Below are 18136 nucleotides of genomic sequence, written 5' to 3' on the forward strand. Positions count from 1 at the left end.
CTTGGAGAGATTTCACAACACTTTCAGTTCTGGGATAACCTTTAACCTGATAGGGAGGAAGGAAAATCTGGAACAGGGAAACATATTCTAGCATGTTCCTACTTCATGTCCAAAACTGAAGGCAATTTTTTTCAGTTTTGGACAGAGCTGGGAAGGCTAAGGATCTATTTCACGTTTTTACTACTATATATGTCCCGACTGAGGAGATTCATCTTATTTGTCCTCACAACCACTGTCAGTGAGACAGGAAGTGCAGGGAAATCCAAACAATTGTCATCAGATCAAGAGGTGTGGGAAAAGTCTCCATAAAGGGACATCAGTTCCTACGACAACTCTCTACAATAGGTAGAATTCCATTCACTTTGGAAAGCAAAATTTCTAGGCTGCACAAGCAGCCTAAGCCAGATATACTGTATTATCAGACCACAGCCTGTATTATTACAGTGTGGTCAGCTTACTCCCTCCTCCTCATATCTTCCTATTGATCAGTGAGCCTATCCATACACTTAGTAGTGATGGTGAGTCAAAGTGTGACTTTGCAGATTCTGGTCAATCACTGCATAATAGAGCACAAGGGGTTTTTGAGCTACCAAGGTAGTCTGGTAGCTCAAAAACACACTTGAGACCAAATTTACAATGTTTAAAGCAGAACACTAGCTTTATCTTCAGGCTTGCGCAGTTGTACAGCATCATCTCCTTTCTCAGATAATTTACTCTGAATTCAATGTACACTGTGAGCTTCTTATAGTGTGCATTAATAGCTACAGAAAGTCAGATATAGTCCACCCCATTTCCTAGACGGAGCATGTCCATCATTATCTATCCCTTTCCTGATCTGTTCAGGAAGCTACTGTATGTACAACACCTTTTCACCCTTTCCCACCAGCCATGATCTGCCTGCACTGCATATAGGAGCAGAGACCCAGTGATGATATCACAGGGTCTAAAATAAGGTTTGCAATGAAAATTGAAATAGGTTATTTCACTTTTAGTAATTTCACTTTTAGCAAGTTTTTAATAAAGTATTTTTAAAGTACAGGTTATAATATGAAGAATCATGCAAAAATTATCATAAATAGTACTGGTTGCAAAGGAAAATGGAAAAATGTTAGTTAAAAAATGTTGGGAAGGGAATACATAAGAAGACGCCACAAATAATTAAAGCAAGCATGTACAAATACCCCCCCCCCCCCTTTTCCCCTTGAGACTCTGACTTGTTAAGAACAATAGGACAAACAGGGAGGATTATTGCAGTGTGCATTTACTTACCATGAAGGCATAGCCATGTTCATATTCAATGATACTGGCATGATAGGCCTGCAAACAGAAAGCTCTAGTTATACAATATGTATCTGACCTGCATCATAACATATGTGGCAATTTACACTAGATTTAAAAAAGCAAAAATATTAATTATTGAAATTTTGTAGGCATACTAAAGAACAGAACGTATGCCTTTTGTAATGTGAAATCTAAAAACGTAAGAAGATAAGGCATTTGAAGTGGATAAATCTAAAGCAATATACAGCACTTACGCATGTGGACATATGTACTTTACATGAGGACTTCTGATGCTTGCCATTGCTTCTGCCCAGCCATGCCTAGTGGGTAAGAGAAAAAAAATGTATTTGTGCAAAGTTTGAAAATGCAGTTCTGGAGGGGTACCTCACTTTCTCGAGGAGCGTAAGGCCCCTTTAATACAGTAGTTGAATCCAAAATATCTGCCTCGTTTGAAGTCTACTTGGCAAACTTTGCCTCTCTTTTATTGTTCTATTTCAATGTGTTCATGTACCCTGCATAAAACACTGAAAATCTTAATAAATATTTTTGTGAAACAAATTATGTGCCTCGTATCCAAGTGTCCTCTTATCAAAAAAAAAAAAAAAAAAGCACAGCCTTTGTTGCACAAAAGACATGTCACTCTGCATCTGGTGTTGAAACATGTGAATAGGTGTGCTGGTCTCACTTCAAATAGTAAGCTTGCCTTAACATGTCATTACACTGCAGTTCTATTGAAAAAGGAATGCCTACAGACCTGTCAGTCACAGAGATGTGGCTCCTAATAGTGCCATGAAGCTAAAAGGTTTGTTAAATTCTTAGTTGTATAGACTGTGAAAATAATTCTAAACTCTAGATTTCTACCTCTTTACCCCAAATTAAATGTGCTCAAGATTAGAGTTTATCAACCCAACACCTCACTGGCCATTAAGACAACATATTTTACAGATTTCTTCACAGAATCATGCTTTAAAAGTAGACCTATAGGCAAAACTTTTTTTGTTCATTTTTGATATTTTGCCATCTGTGTCCAGTTGGGGAGCTTTACCTTCACTTACTGTCCCATAGCCAAAAATGGAAGTGAGAGGAAATCCCTACAAATTAAGAGAATCCCTTGGGGACCCACAAGTCACCAGAAATGGTGTCCCCATTGGAAGATTTCCCCTCTATTACCTTTCTGAGGACAATCAAAATGTGGGATTTTCTTTTACTTTCAATGATAATGGTAAACAGGACTAATGGCGAGGGTTCATCTCCCCAACGGGGGGCACAGACAGCAACAGAAACCTAATAGTTGTTCTAATCCATCTGCAATCTATATAAAATAGAAAAAAAAAAAAGTTTTGCCTTTAGTTATATTTTGCAGAGTACCTAAAAATAAAAACTGATAGCATTGCAGCTTACAGGTCCTTAGATGGTGGCTGCAATCTATTTTTTTTCCACATGTAAAACAGATAATATAATAAGACATCTTCCTTGTAACATTTGGCAGACTAAAAGGAAGCAAATAATAAAAATGTATTGTTAGTTTGCATTGGTAAATAATGGTCTTCTGTAAAAGGAGAACTTCACCCAAAAGGGGAAGTTCCACTTGTTTACATCTTCCCCCCTCCACTGCCACATTTGGCACTCTTTTTTTTTGGGGGGGGGGGTGTTTAGAGCGGGTACCTGGTTTCAGCAGGTACCTGCTACTACTTCTGGTCAGAGGCCCTGGGCAATCTGAACCAGGACCCCGACTAGAGATGCTGCACCTGAAGCTGACTGAAGAATCAGCTCGGGTGAGCACATCACTGGATCCCTGGACAGGTAATTGCCCTTATATTAAAAGTCAGCAGCTACAGTATTTATAACTGCTGACTTTTAATTTTTTGGGGGGAGCCTGGAACTCTGCTTTAAGACTATAATCATGCGGTAAATTATGCTTACAATTCCATGCCTTTGAACCCGTCAGAAAAGAGGATTTTCACTTAAACACTGCAAGTCTGCCAGGATTAGAAGAATGTCAATCAACTTCCACAGAGATAAATGAACCATTCACTTGGTGCCTTTACCATTTTATTTTTTTGCATTGGAGCAAAGCATTGCAAGCATGAGCAGTGATCCACTGAGAGCTATAGTCACTCGACTGTGGTGGCAGATGGGACTTGTAGGTTTTTCATTCACAGATCTCTGTAAACAAATAATGCGGCTGCATAGCCACGCCAAATCCTAATACAACAGGAGTCGGTAAGGAGAAGAACTCCCTGCATTCTGTAAGTGGGGATGTGGACTCTTAGCAGGTTTCATGTTACGCCCTGAATATGGATGTAACCTGAAACATGGTCAGAGAGATGGACCTATCTTTTAAGGATTTTAGTTTCAGGAACAAAACACTGCTGGCCCATGAAAGAGCCTGCCTTTCAAAACTGTACTTTTAGTAATTGTACCGGGTGGCTTTAAAATGTCTGACCACAACACCTTGTTGTTTCCTATCCCTGCTCTTCCAGTGAAATGATGCAATCCTGGTTGCAAAGGTTCCTCATCATTAGAATGAAATATAAGTCAATGAAATAAAAATCCTGCTATTTTTTGGTATGCTGCTCATGTGATGCCAATGGTTTCCATTCTCGCTAGCCATGGCTACACTCAGGTTTGTTTGTGCAATGTCTAAAAGACATCAGAGGCTGACAAGCAACGAGTAGCTTACAGTTAAAAGCCCCATGTACTGTTGAGAAGAAATCCTTTAAAGCAGACCTTCACCCTACAGTATAAGTCATGTTGTCCTGCCTCCTCTCCCCTCGCTCTCTTACAGTTGGACATCATTTATTTTTTTACTGGTGACATTTATTTGTGCTGCAGAGCAGCACATCTTCATGTCTCTCCTAGGCTAGAATTAAGCTTTCCCCACCGCGTGTTCATGTGCAAATGTGCTGCAGTGCTTCAGGTCCCGAGTGAGTCCTGTGGCTTGTGCGGGGGTTTTCTGCACATGCACAAAAACATCTAATAGGGATAGTTAGGAAACTTCACTGTCTTTGAGCATGCACGAGAAGTCACCTGCGTGTGCACAGATGTAGCGAAGGGCTCTAGCAGACCTGAGAGCCAGGCAAAGCCTTTCAGACACATGCGCACGCTATAATGGCAATGCCAAAGGGGAAGAGGGGCAGAGCTGGTACAGAGCAGGACTTTAGTTTCACTTTAACCTCCTGAAGACATGGTAGGAAGACAAAATTACAAAAGTAGAGACAAACTGGAAAAGGCATCACCATTAGAGGATTCCGTTACTACCCGTTATGGTGACAACAAAAAGGTGCAGGGTAGAAAGGAATGTAGATTTTTTTTTATCTTAACACAGGGAATACATTAAAATGTAAAAAAAAAAAAAAAAAAGCACATTTACACTTTAGAACCACTTTAAAGCTGAAAAGGATATTTCATATATGGTGGTGTTCTTTTATACCTGATCATGCATACATAGCCCACTAAAGGAGACATACTAATAGCTTGCAAACTTAAAACATACCCAGTATCTCCCAAGCCGTGCAGGAATATAACCTGAAATAAAGAACATGGTTTTAAAGCCAAGTATTTATCAGTAATTTGAAAACATTTAGTACATGACTAGCATGTCAAAGTGCTGTAAGATACACTAGCACGTATTGCAAGTAATGCATTATTTTCCAGGTTTAAAACATAGAACTGGTAATCACAACTTAACCCCTTGATACCATGCCACCTCCAGGCAGCCTTTTAAGGGGCCGCAGTTTCTGTATCACAAGACTGATATTTCATACATATACATACAGTGGTCAAGAGCTCTTCTCAATAGCTCCTGATCAGAAGCTTTGACCACCTTTTCTTGTTGCCGTATGCATGCATTACACAGTCGGCAAGGGATTATGATAATAGAGACTTAGACAGCTGTGGCAACATGAATTTTCTGTGCCATAAAAGAAATTGCATTCTAGTAGCGGATTTGGTTTTGATTCATTAAAATAAAAATACAATTTTTTTCACCGGACAGGTATATATTAAACATTACATATCTTTGTGCAATGCTTTAGAAAATAGCACAGTTACAGTTAATCATTTCCGTTGGATAATGATTAAGAGCTGCTCTTAGCGTGAAACGCGTTTACCTGCTTGCCCCCCATTGTATTTCCACTGTCTGTTATTTGGTTATATCATATGCCTAATAAAGTCGACTGATTGGAGTGCAGCCAACTGGACCTACGTTGCTTTCATTGTGCAGAACACGAGCTGAGCTGGCACACATAGCAGGAGTAGTGCCTGGAGATTGGGAGCCTTCTCATATGGAGCAGTGATAATATAAGAGAAAAATCTGTCTGTATATGCATATGGCATACCGTAAAGCATACTTGTTATACTCACTGTGGAACCCAAGGGGTTAATCCTTCACATTGTGTAAAAAGGCTGTTTGATCTGTCTTCCCTGGTTCTCACCTTCTCCCACAGTCCCCAGTCTACCTGGTGATAGTACAGAACCCTAGGATTCACTCTGCACATGCTCAGTTGGGTCTGCATTGCTACAGTTATTTTTTTTTTTTTTTTGGATGGGTGCATGTGATTGGCACAGGGCCAAAAAACACTATCCAGACTGAGGGTCAAGGGTCAACAGCCTCATAGGACAGTCAGGAGAATGAAAACTCCTCCTATAAACTTTAACCAGTGTTCAGCCAGACACTGATAGAAGTCACAAGACTGCTATATACTGCTGATGAGAAAAAGTATTTAGCAGTTTATATTTACTGAAATAATTGCAATTCCGTATTCTGTGGGAAACAAGATATAGTGAATGCAGGGTCATGGGTTTAGTAACTCTTTAACTAGCAAACAGACTGCTTACAAAGCAAAATACATTATCACAAAAAACACTTCCAAGTTTGGGTATTTCAGTTATTTTTTGAAAGGCAAAATGTCTTTGTGCACATATCTTTGTAACACAATGCTCCATTATAATATGGTGTCCTCACTGAATCCACAAGCTGACACTGTTCATTTTTATGGAAATCACGGGGGTCAGCATTTTAGGCTCAATGGACTTTGAGAAAATTGAGTCCAAAGAGCTACATGAATATGTCTTACGGCAAAAATGAAGTTAAACTGCTACATTAAACTTTATTTTACTAGATTTACCCAAGGAGATACAATTGTAGCATACAGTCTGCTATATAAGTGAATGTGCTGTATGCAGCCATACTCTGTAAATGTTGATTGGTGATTACCATGCATGAGCTTCCGACATATTTCCTAAACACAGAAGTTTCATGTTCACCAAATACACCAGACTTGCATAGGTCAGAATTAGATAGCTGTTGGTACACCACCACAGGGTTCTACTGGGGGCGCACAGAGGATACACTGTGCCACGTCCTAAATCATATGTAGATAGAAACAAGAATTGAGGAGGACACTGACTTTTTAAGCACCCAATAAGTTAACAAATACATATTGAACAACACATTTTAATTTTAAATTGTGTTTAAACAAATGATCTTTTATTCTATGTTTCCAAAGAACAGAAGTATACCACTCAGGCAAACAGTTCAGATCAATCCACAACAGGTGCAGGCTCTGGCTCGCCACCACACAAGATGCAATAGGAAGAAGGGTCAGCCGCACGGAGGATAGATGAATATAGTGTATATTTATTGATCCATAGGGCACACAAAACACCACAACATGAATACAGGACCTGTTAATGCGTTAACACGATCTTGTGCTTAATCTATGTTTAGTTCAATAAAATATGTATTTTCAATTTACTGTATACGTAAAATGTCCAGGTCTTCCTTTATTCTTGTTTTTATCTGCATGCCTAGGTCAACGCCAATACAAAAAGGGAGAACTGGTGTTTGAAAAATTACGGCTGTATACAGTAATTCACCTGTAGGTCAGGCTGTATATGCAGTAACCCAGTTGTGGGAAAACATCAGGAATTTAAAAGAGAAGTTTTTTTTTTTCCCAAAAAAATATACTTAACTAGGTGGATGCAGCATCACTCCGATGCTGCATCTGTCCCCCGCCACCTCTAAGAGTGAGAACTCAGCAATCACATGACCAATGAGTTCTCACCACCGCTGTGAGCAGAGAGCAGTGACTCTCAGTCACTACTGTCTGCTCTGCCCCCCCCCCCCCCATACCCTGCACTCACTTTAGTCTGAGCCAGGTGCCGCTTTAGACTCTGGGGTGGATACCAACTTTAAAGTTGGGATCTTTCCCCAGCCTGGACCGGTTGAGTGATATCAGAAGCCAGCTGTCAGCTGAAAACTGGTCACAGGAGTGCACAATGAACTGCATTCCTGTGATCCACAGGAGAAGTACAGCCAAAAGAGCTTTGGCTGTACTTCTCTTTTAAGGTAGGCATATAACATTATATAGAACCAACAGATTTTGCAGCACTCTACAAAATAGGACAGAGAGAACAGTTACAATACAGAAGACATGAGGGTTTGGAGAGCCCTATTAATGAGGGTTTACAATGTAAAGGGGAGAGCTGCTACAAAAAAGGTATTAACCATGGGGAGGAGAGTAGACAGTTGATGAAGAAAGTAAAACTTCAGTTGTCGTTTTCTGGGATCTCCTAAAGGCAAACAGAGTAGGAGATAGTTGGAGAGATTGGGATAGGGAGTTCCAGAGGATTAGAGGGGCTCTGGAGAAGTTCTGGAGGTGAGCACGAGAGGAGGTGATGAGAGAGCTAGAAAGCAGGAGTTCTTTGGAGGCAAAAAGAGGACAACTTGGGTGATATTTTAGGGCGAGGTTGGCGATGTAGCTGGAGTTGTGGATTGCTTTGCATGTTGCTAGTATTTTGAGTGGCGGGATTGGCAGAAACAGGAGGCTGACATTGAGCAGTTGGTAAGGTCAAGGAGTCTAGCAGCAACAGCAGAAATCATGACAGACTGAAGGGGGGATAGCCTGCGTAGAAGTAAACCAACAAGAGGGAGTTGCAGTAGTTTGACTGAGGGATAACCAGGGAGCTTTCAGCAGCTTTGAACATCTCATTGATCTCTCCTCCCAGCATTTGGAGAATGGATGTCTTTACAGCCTCAATGGCAATTTTTTTGCATAGAAGAAGTTGCACAGTACATACCAGCAGAAACAAATTCTGCTGGTATGTACTGTGCAGACAAGAAAAGTTCCAGAGAAAAGTTAAGCTTTAAAATCTAAAAATAATGAATTCTGACAACTTCATTGTTTGTTTTAAACACAACAATATAAACACATGCAGACAAGAAATCCACTTTAGGTACATTAGGACTTGTATATTCCAGACTAGAGTCCAGACATACCACTTTCCAGCAATATACTTCTCTGGATTTTGATTAAGGCTGCCTTCACACCATAGCGTTTTGTAGTGCGAAGCTCAAAGCTCCAAAATGCTCGGGGAAGGGGGAGAAATCAATATTACTCTATGAAGATGGTTCACATCTCCACTCCAAGTCGCCTGAAGCTCAAAAAACTTTTGGAGCTACTTTTGGAGCTCAAATTGGGCAGATTTGCGTATTTTTGGCACGTTTATATTCCCATTGAAAAGATTAGAAATGCGCAATTGGCATGTTTTAACGTGGGTTTTTATTTTCTGCTCAAATGAAAACATTAAAAAAAAAAATGTAATACTATACGAATAAATGTAAAATAAATATACATATAAATAAAAAAACATGATAAATAAATCATAAATAAATAATAACCCCTAACCTTATGAAAAAAATTAACTAAATTATTATTATTAATAATAATAAACACCCGGAGAAAAATACAATAACAATTATAATAAAAATAAATTATTTTAGTACTTTAGGTTAAGGTTATGGGTTAATTATTAATTTATTACAAGTATTTATGATTATTGTAATGTATTTGTGTATTTATTTTACATTTACTCTATTTTCACCCTTACCCTATCAAAAAACAAAATAATAATAATAATAAACTAAAAGCTGAAGGAAAAACTAAAAAAAAAAATAAAACAGAAAAACCTAGCAACAAATGATGCAATAGATGATATTTTTCTTTATCGGCTAATAAAAAAAGTCAAAGCCCAAAAACACTGTATAAAAATGTGCAAAAACTGATAAATTTGAGCAAAAAATTGCGCTAAAAATGCTATGCTCAGATGTGAATGGAGCGTTAATATCAAGTACCTCAAAGCCATCTAGGACAGATTGAATTTAGATTGCCAAACAGTCCTAAGTTTGCATCATCTATTGCAGAGGAAGCTCTTCTATACGAAAACAAAACCACAAGCATTCACAAATATTTGCCTTACATTAAACACGTAAAAGCAAAATACAATTGTGTGATGCTGGAAAAGACACTGACGTGTTCCTATTCTATACATTTCCCTGTTTTGTCCCTTTAAAATGGACCTTCACCCACTTTCTGCAATATGAATTCTTCCCCCTCCTTTCATACAAACGCCAACAAAAATGTATTTATTTTTCTGAAGTACTCTCACTTCCAGATTTCTTGCCTTGTCCAAAATGACAAGCCTTTTGCAGCCCCTCCCGCATACCAGGAGGCTTTGGGTCAATCATCCAAAAATGCACATGCAACACATCATCAGGCAGGCAGGCTGGCTGGCTGGCTGTCTCTTCCTGGTTCCTTCAGCAACCCAACCATCCCCAAATACATACCACAGTGCATGCACATCATCAGGAGTCACCTTCAAGAACTAGGAAGAGACAGACGGCTACCACTGACATCGGGATAGATGGGAGCCTGGGACATGTGGGGGACAGAGATTCAACTGATCACAGCAGAACCCTGGATTCCCAGGGAATGCTAGTATGCCTATTGTGGATAAACCAGCAAGCAAGGTAGGAGTGTTATAAAAAAAATAAGTAAATAAATGGGAGTGAAATTCCTTTTTAAAAACACCACAAGTACAGAAACCTTCCTGTTGATCCTGCCATAAACCTATTTCCACACTAAATAGTGAGAAAGCCTACCCATTCATTGTATGGACTCACACAGGCTGTTGGCAGATCTAAGGGAGACTGTAGTAAGTGTAATGGAGTTCTGCTACCAGTTGCTGGAGACTGAAGATGACATGGTGAGGAGACTGAAGATGACATGGTGAGGAGACCACGAGGAGTTGGTGACAGCTGGGGAGCATTACACAGAGAAGCTAGAGATAATTGTAGGGGCTTAGTGAAGAAGAGGTTAGAGAACGAAAGAAGCTGAGTTTTAACGGGTTACATGGCTTGGAAAGGAGAGAAACTGATAGTAGCTGAGGGTGACAGGAGACCACTGGGGAAGAGAAGGTGGCAGAGCAGTTGGTGAAGAAGGGCACAGATGGAAAGCTGGGCAAAATGGTGACACTACCTGGAGAAAAGAGGGCTGAGGTTGATAGGTGACAGAAGAAAGCTGGGAACAGGAAATGGCAGTAGGTGGTGGAGAACACAATAGAGATGGAAGATGACATTGAGGATGAGGGTGACATGAAGTGGCAGAGATAAGGGGACATATTAGGGGAGAAAACTCAGGCAGCACGGTGACACTAATTAGGGGTGACAGGAAAGATCTGTGGAGGAGGAGGACACATTGGAGGTGGTTAAGTGACAAAGAGAGAATGACAGGACTGACTTGGGAAGAAAAGAAGAGCAGTCAGTGGAGGGGGGCACATCAGCAGTGGAAGTTTGGTTTTATGGTGAAAATGTTTGGAGAAGAGGCGATCAGAACTGGGGTCTGATGGGTGGCAGTAAAGATCCAGACAAAAAGGAGAATGTGGAAGAGCAGTTAGTGAAGGAGGTCACAGATGGAAAGCTGGGCAGAATGGTGAGAGTACCTGGAGTAAAGGGGGTTGCGGTTTATAGGTGGCAGAAGAAAGCTGGGAAGAGGAGATGGCAGAGCAGGAGGTGGAGAACACAATAGAGATGGAAGATAGCAATGTCTATTGTTGAGGATGAGGGGTCACATGAGGTGGCAAAGGTAAGGGGACATATTAGGGGAGAAAGGTCAGGCAGCATGGTGACACTACTAGTTGGGGGTGACGGGAGAGATCTAGGGAGGAGGAGAAGGACACATTGGAGGTGGTTATAAAGTGACAAAGAGGATGAGAGGACTGACTTGAGAAGGGAAGAAGGCAAAGCGGTGGGCTGGGGCATATTGGAGATGGACGTTGGGTTTGATGGTGAAACTATTTGGAGAAGAGGTGATCAGAGCTGGAGGTGATGGGTGGCAGTAAAGATCTTGGGAAGAGGAGGACACATTGAAGGTGGTTATAAAGTGACAGAGAGGATGACAGGATTGACTTGGGAAGGGAAGAAGGCAGAGCGGTGGGGTGGGGCACATTGGAGATGGACGTTTGGTTTGATGGTGAAACTATTTGGAGAAGAGGTGATCAGAGCTGGGGGTGATGGGTGGCAGTAAAGATCTGGGGAAAGGGGGATAGTTGGTGGAGAGGGGGCACATTAGGGGTGGGTGTATACTGACAATGTTTGGAGAGGAGTGGGGGGAAGTCAGCAGAGTTGAGGGTTAAGTATGTTGAGGAGAGGGTGAGCAGGGTTGGGGGGGGGGGTGAGAATTTGGAGGTGAGCAGACTTGTGAAGGTTGGGTGTTGACCAGAGCTGGGCTGTTCCGGGCACTTAGGACATGAGTATTGGGGAGGGAGCAGGGGTTGCTGGGAGGAAAGACACTGGGACAAGGTGTCGGAGGTCCGGGGACAGGACGGTGAGGTGGGGGAGGGGTCCAAGGACAGGAACACAGAAGTTGCTGAGTACATGGAGGAGTCGGGCTCGGCAAAGGACCGTCAGCAGACGGATTTCTATATGAAGACTCACCGCGGCTGTGGCCTTTCTGGCGGCGGGCACTATGGCAGGCAGGGGTGCGGACATGGTGTTGCCGCACATACACCGGTTGCATGAAGATCTGTAGCCCGTGAAATTCTGAATCCCTGCAGCTACCGCGCATGTGCCCGATCAGTAGCGCAGTTAGGGAAAACTAGCCGAGCGAACTGCCGAATCAGTGAAGAAGTCAGGGAAAGCTGCTGAGCGCCGAGCTCAAGCCGAGGATTTCCCTGAAAGCACTTAGGTGTCCGTTTATGGCACAGAGAATAGCTGCGATTCAACAGATCTCAGCTATTCTCTGGTCATTCACAGTTTATGATACTCAGGAGAACATGTTCAGCCCTTCACTGGAGATCTGTGTTCTCCCTCCAGATTCTCCAGCCCAGATCTGGAGAATCAGAGGGACCGCAAACTAAGCAGAGATAATTTACCTCTGTTTAGTAAACTGATCTTTTACTGTAATCTGGAGAGATTATAGTAAAATGAGCCGTTTTTCAGAGTTTGTAGACCGTTCTGCAGCATTTGGAAACCGTTCTCCCTTCGTTCGGAGAACTGCTTCATAAACTGCATTCACAGGAGAACTTTGTTCTCCGAGAATGCCGGAGAACTGAGCAGCGATCTATTACCTCTGGTTCATAAACGGACACTTTAACTGCATCAGTGCCGATCCCCAGGAACACACATGGGCGGCGGAACTTGGGCATTGTGACAGCCCAGCGGGGACGGGGCATCTGTCCTGCCAATGCGCTGACCAGGTAAAGTGACACTCCCATATGGCATGCTGGGACTACTGGTTCCACTGCTTACATGGAGGGGGTGTATGGCATGTACATAGAAGTGTTATGGTAGTCATACACATATCAATAAATGATCAATTTCTTTTCTCCAACCAATTCCATCATATGATACACACAGGGAGGTGGATTTCGATCAATACTTAAAGCGGAGCTCCACCCAAAAGGAGAAGTTCCGCTATAAACTGTTGTCCCCCGCTCTCCATTAAGGATTGCCAGCTTGGGGGAGCGGGTACCAGAATTTGACAGGTACCCGCTCCCACTTCCGTTGTGATCGCGTAGGCAATCAGAAGTGGAAGTTAACCTCCTCCCCCGTAGTCTTCTGGGACACGTGACAGGTCCCAGAAGAGTACAGGGCCATTCGAAAAGCGCAGCGCTTCTCGCACATGCTCAGTGGGCACCCAGCTGTGAAGCTGCAAGCTGTCACAGACATGTGCCCACATTGAAGATGCCGCCACCAGGGAGAGAATACAGCTGGTGAAACCAGCGGTGGTGAGGACACCGCTGGACCAAAGGACAGGTAAGTGACTGTATTTTAAAAGTCAGTTTTTGTAGCTGCTGACTTTTTTTTTTTTTTTCAGGTGGAACTCCACTTTAGGTGGAACTTTAGGCTCCACAATGAAAATGGGCGCACAAGCAGGAGACCCCAAGGTCTCATGAGTTGTATAAGTGTTGTTGATGTCATATCCAAGGGCCCCACATTTTATCAAATCTGGTTTGATTGTTGAGTATACATTTTGGCTTTAATCATAATCCAATTTTAAGTGTTACTATACCCAGGACCCTGCATTCACTATATCTGGTCTCCCACAGTGCACACAACATGGAAATGCAATTGTTTTAGTATATATAAACTGGTAAATACCTTTTCTCATCAGCAGTTAGAGCAGTCTGGTGACTTCAGCTGAGCACTGGTTAAAGCTTGTAGGAGGAGTTTTTTTTCTGCTCCTAGGAGGATTCAAAACCCCTGCCCTCTGTCTGGACAGTGCTGATTGGCCCTGTGCTGATCACATTCACTATCCGAAGAAAAAAAACACTCTCTAGCAATACACACTAAGCTGAGCATGTGCATGTGACTACGGATTCACTCTGTCTTATCAGGTGGACATTTGAAGAAGAGGAGGGGCAGAGAAGTCAGGATCAAATGGCCTTTTTACTTATGTGGAGGATTAACCCTTTAGGTTCTACAATGAGTATAACAAGCATGCTTTACTACATATACAGACTGATTTTACTGTTGTGGGTTCAGTAACACTTTAAAACTACTTACCGGCCTGTCCTCCCCTGTATAGTAATCTGCACAAATACAGCAATGCCGAATCTGATGGAACTCTCATGCATGCGCCGGAGTAATGTCATCTCAGCCCAGTCAATGACAGCGACCAGTAATCAAGATTCAGAAGCCAGCCGCCCAAAGATGTCAGTGGCCGGTGGCATGCTCCGCGGATGGTGTATTTCTGTATTCTAGGTGATTATAGTCCCACTTTAAGGAACGACTGTAACTTACAATCCTAAATTTATCAATCATACCTCTGTGTCCACTCATAATCTTGTTGATCAAAGTATGATCATATTCATGAATAAAACATCTTAGTACTGCTGATCAGTGCAAAATAATCGGTCATTTTCTGCTCTGATCGAATCTAAACTAAATTGATCTGAAGGGACATTATTGCTATTCATTCAACGGCACTGCCCCCCACCACACCCAAGGCCCTGCCTACCGTAACCCCCCCATCACTGCACTCCTTCAGCCCTACTACCACTGAGGAAGTCACCAGAGTCTTCTCAGAAGCCCGCCTCACTACCTGCCCCCTGGACCCTATCCCCTCTCAACTCCTCCGGTCACCCCCCTCTTCCCTCATCCGCTCCCTTACCCACATCTTCAATCTCTCCCTCTCTACTGGCGTCTTCCCCTCCCCCCTAAAACATGCGCACATCACCCCCATACTCAAAAAGCCCTCCCTGGACCCCACTGACCTCAACAACCTCAGACCAATTTCCCTGCTGCCACTCACTTTCAAGCTCCTTGAGCGCTTGATCTTCGATCGCCTAAGCGCCCACCTAACTGACAGCAACCTCCTTGACCCACTACAGTCCGGTTTCCGTCCCCTACACTCCACCGAAACTGCCCTCCTCAAAATCACCAACGATCTACTAACTGCCAAAGCCAAAGGCGACTACTCTGTCCTCCTTCTCCTAGACCTCTCCGCGGCCTTTGACACAGTCGACCACCCCCTCCTCCTTAATAAGCTACTCTCCCTTGGCATCAGAGACACCGCTCTCTCTTGGTTCTCGTCCTATCTATCCCAACGCTCCTTCAGCGTTTCCTACAACGATGCCACCTCCTCTTCCCTCCCCCTCTCTGTTGGGGTCCCCCAGGGCTCTGTCCTTGGACCCCTTCTCTTCTCCATCTACACCTCCTCCCTTGGCAAACTCATACACTCCCACGGCTTCAATTACCACCTCTATGCTGATGATACTCAAATTTACCTATCCACCCCTCACCTCACCCCCACATTCTCCGCCCGCATCACTCACCTCCTAAACGACATCTCTGACTGGATGTCGCTCCATTTCCTGAAGCTCAACCGCTCCAAAACCGAGCTTCTCGTCTTCCCCCCAGCCCGCGCCCCCCCCCCATCCTTTCCATCACTACCAACACCACCACCATCAATCCCGCCCAGCAAGCCAAGGTCCTTGGCGTCATTCTGGACTCAAACCTTTCCTTTCAACCTCATATCAAATCACTCACAAACACATGCAGGCTCCACCTCCGGAACATCGCCAAGATACGCTCCTTCCTTACCCCAGACAGCACTAAACTACTCATACACTCCCTGATTATCTCACGCCTTGACTACTGCAACTCCCTCCTCACCGGCCTACCCCAGTGCAAACTCTCCCCGCTTCAGACCATCCTGAACTCAGCTGCCAGACTCATCCACCTCACCAGCCGCTCCACCTCTGCCACCCCCCTCTGCCTCTCCCTCCACTGGCTCCCCATTGCCCAACGCATTAAATTCAAATTGTTCACCCTGAACTATAAGGCCATTCACAAGACTGCCCCTAACTACCTCACCGACCTGATTCCCAGGTACCACCCTACCCGTACCCTTCGCTCTTCACAGGACCTCCTTCTATCTTGCTCCCTGGTCTCCTCCTCCCACGCACGACTGCAAGACTTCTCCAGGTCCTCCCCCATCCTCTGGAACTCACTACCCCAATCCACCAGACTGTCACCTTCCCTCCTCACCTTCAGGCGCTCCCTGAAAACCCACCTCTTCAGGGAAGCCTACCCCACCCTCACCTAACAGCCGCTGCCCTTCCCTCCTCCTACCACTCCATCCCCCACAGCCATTTCCTCCTGTACCACTACCCCCTCCCTCCTAGATTGTAAGCTCGAAAGAGTAGGGCCCTCTTACCCCTCGTGTGCTGTTTGATGTTACTGTACTGTTTCATGTATTGTCCCCCCCTCTATTGTACAGCGCTGAGCAAACCCTTTGGCGCTATATAAACTAGATAAATAAATAAATAGTTGGTGGATTTGATTGTTTTGATCGTCATGTATAGATCAGGGTAAGAAAATGAACGTATGGGGACACCATTAGTATTCAGGTAATGACAAATACTCCTGATAATGACAGATAACTTTATCATGTTTCAGGCAATTTACATTGATTTATTAAAGTGGTTCTAAATGCTGAAGGTTTTTAACCTTCATGCATTCTCCCCCCTCAGCCACCCTATACTTACAAGAGCCGTATCTCGAACCAGTGATGTGCACGAGAGCATCAGCTCTCCTTGGTCTTTCCCTCCTCATTGGCTCAGACACAGCAGCAGGAGCCATTGGCTGTCAATCTCAGCCACTAAGGAGGGGGCAAGGCCAAGCCACACTCTGTGTGTCTTATGGATATACAGAGCCAATTTGGGAGCAAGCACGCACGAGTGCCCCCAGAGCATGCAGCTTGCCCTGGGGGCACTCTGAAAGAGGGAGGTGCCGGCGGAGGACTCGAGAAGAGGAGGAGAGGAGATGCTCTGTGCAAAACCACTGCACAGGGCAGGTAAGTATGATAAGTTTGTTATTTTAAAGAAAAACATGTACCTTTTACAATCACTTTAAGTCATAAGACATCTGGGTTTATGATCACTGACATGTTATTAAGTATTAAACTCAAGAACAAAAACATTATATATTGCAGCTTTCCTGGCTGTGTTAGTTGTCGTTCTTAGTTTGTTTTTTTTTCTCCTTTTATTTTCACCTGGCCAATAAGTCTGTTATTCTTCAACTTCCTTTAACCTTTTTACTGCATCTGAGATATGCCATATGGCAGTGGCTTTGGGGGGGGGGGGGGGGTGGGTTACACACACTCTCCCAGTAGTTGCAGCAGCTGGGAGTGTGTTTAAATCTGGCAAGCCACCTATCAGCTGTCAGATGGAAGCGATCCAGTGGCTGAGCAGTTGCCAGCATATCACGTAAGTTACTGCAGCTTTTTTAAGGAAAATGTCTTGTTTGTGACATTGTTATTCTTCTGTGGAATTTTAATTAATGATTGACTGTGAAATAACTTGTCTTTACAGTGGATTTCTGTCTGCTTTGGGGAACCTGCTTTCACAGAACATAGAGAAGAGTTGCAAAAGTAAGTCCTGAGCTGGAAATGTAGACCTGGTCGCACTTCGTTTTGCTGCTTATTAGTGAGCCTGCCAGACTGGTGCATTAGGGAGTAATACATTATTGATTTGCTGAATAAAGGTATTCCATTGCTGCAATTCAAGCCAGCTTTCTCTGGTTATATGGTATTGAATCACCGAAACCCCAACTGATCCTGATTTTGTAGTTAAATGTTCTTGCATGGCAAGACCACTTACTGTTATCTCTCATATATATTCTTATTATTATAGCCAAATTTACCGCCCTAACTCCTCCCTCAGTTTTTACACTACATAGCCAGTAATATACGGAAACATGCGGATTGTTCCCAATTGGTGTGCTATTACTTTGCGGAACGTTTCGCAGAATGGCTCACGAAATATTGGCATTTTTGTGGTGAAATTCGGCCCATAGGAATGAATGGCGGAATGTTCAAAACTAGAGTGGGAGCTGACAAAAGCTAGAGTGTGAGCTGAAAAATCAGGACATGATTTCTAAACTGCCATCACTCTCTCATTTTCAAGCCCACCTACACAAATCTTATATCAAAACGTTCAGCTATCCCTGCTGTCATTAAAAATGTCCATGGCTAAGCCATAGTCCTGATAGCTTTCACAATATGACCAT

The 18136-nt window shown here is 43.4% G+C and overlaps 1 protein-coding gene across 1 annotated transcript in view; it reads right to left on the bottom strand.

Moving 5' to 3' along the window:
- The window catches only part of LYPLA1 (lysophospholipase 1), a 28322-nt gene extending 16121 nt beyond the window's left edge, over positions 1-12201 (bottom strand). The window contains exons 1-4 of the mRNA XM_089678440.1: positions 12059-12201; positions 4778-4809; positions 1536-1601; positions 1270-1317 (exon numbers count right to left, since the gene is read on the bottom strand). Of these exons, the coding sequence (XP_089534566.1) occupies positions 1270-1317; positions 1536-1601; positions 4778-4809; positions 12059-12127 (215 nt within the window). The 5' untranslated portion in view covers positions 12128-12201. The remainder of the gene's footprint in view (positions 1-1269; positions 1318-1535; positions 1602-4777; positions 4810-12058) is intronic.
- Between the last annotated feature and the right edge of the window lie 5935 nt (positions 12202-18136).

Source organism: Staurois parvus, unplaced genomic scaffold, assembly GCF_062004578.1.
Source record: "Staurois parvus isolate SC_StPar_1 unplaced genomic scaffold, SC_StPar_1.0 ptg000205l, whole genome shotgun sequence".
Classification (NCBI taxonomy): domain Eukaryota; kingdom Metazoa; phylum Chordata; class Amphibia; order Anura; family Ranidae; genus Staurois; species Staurois parvus.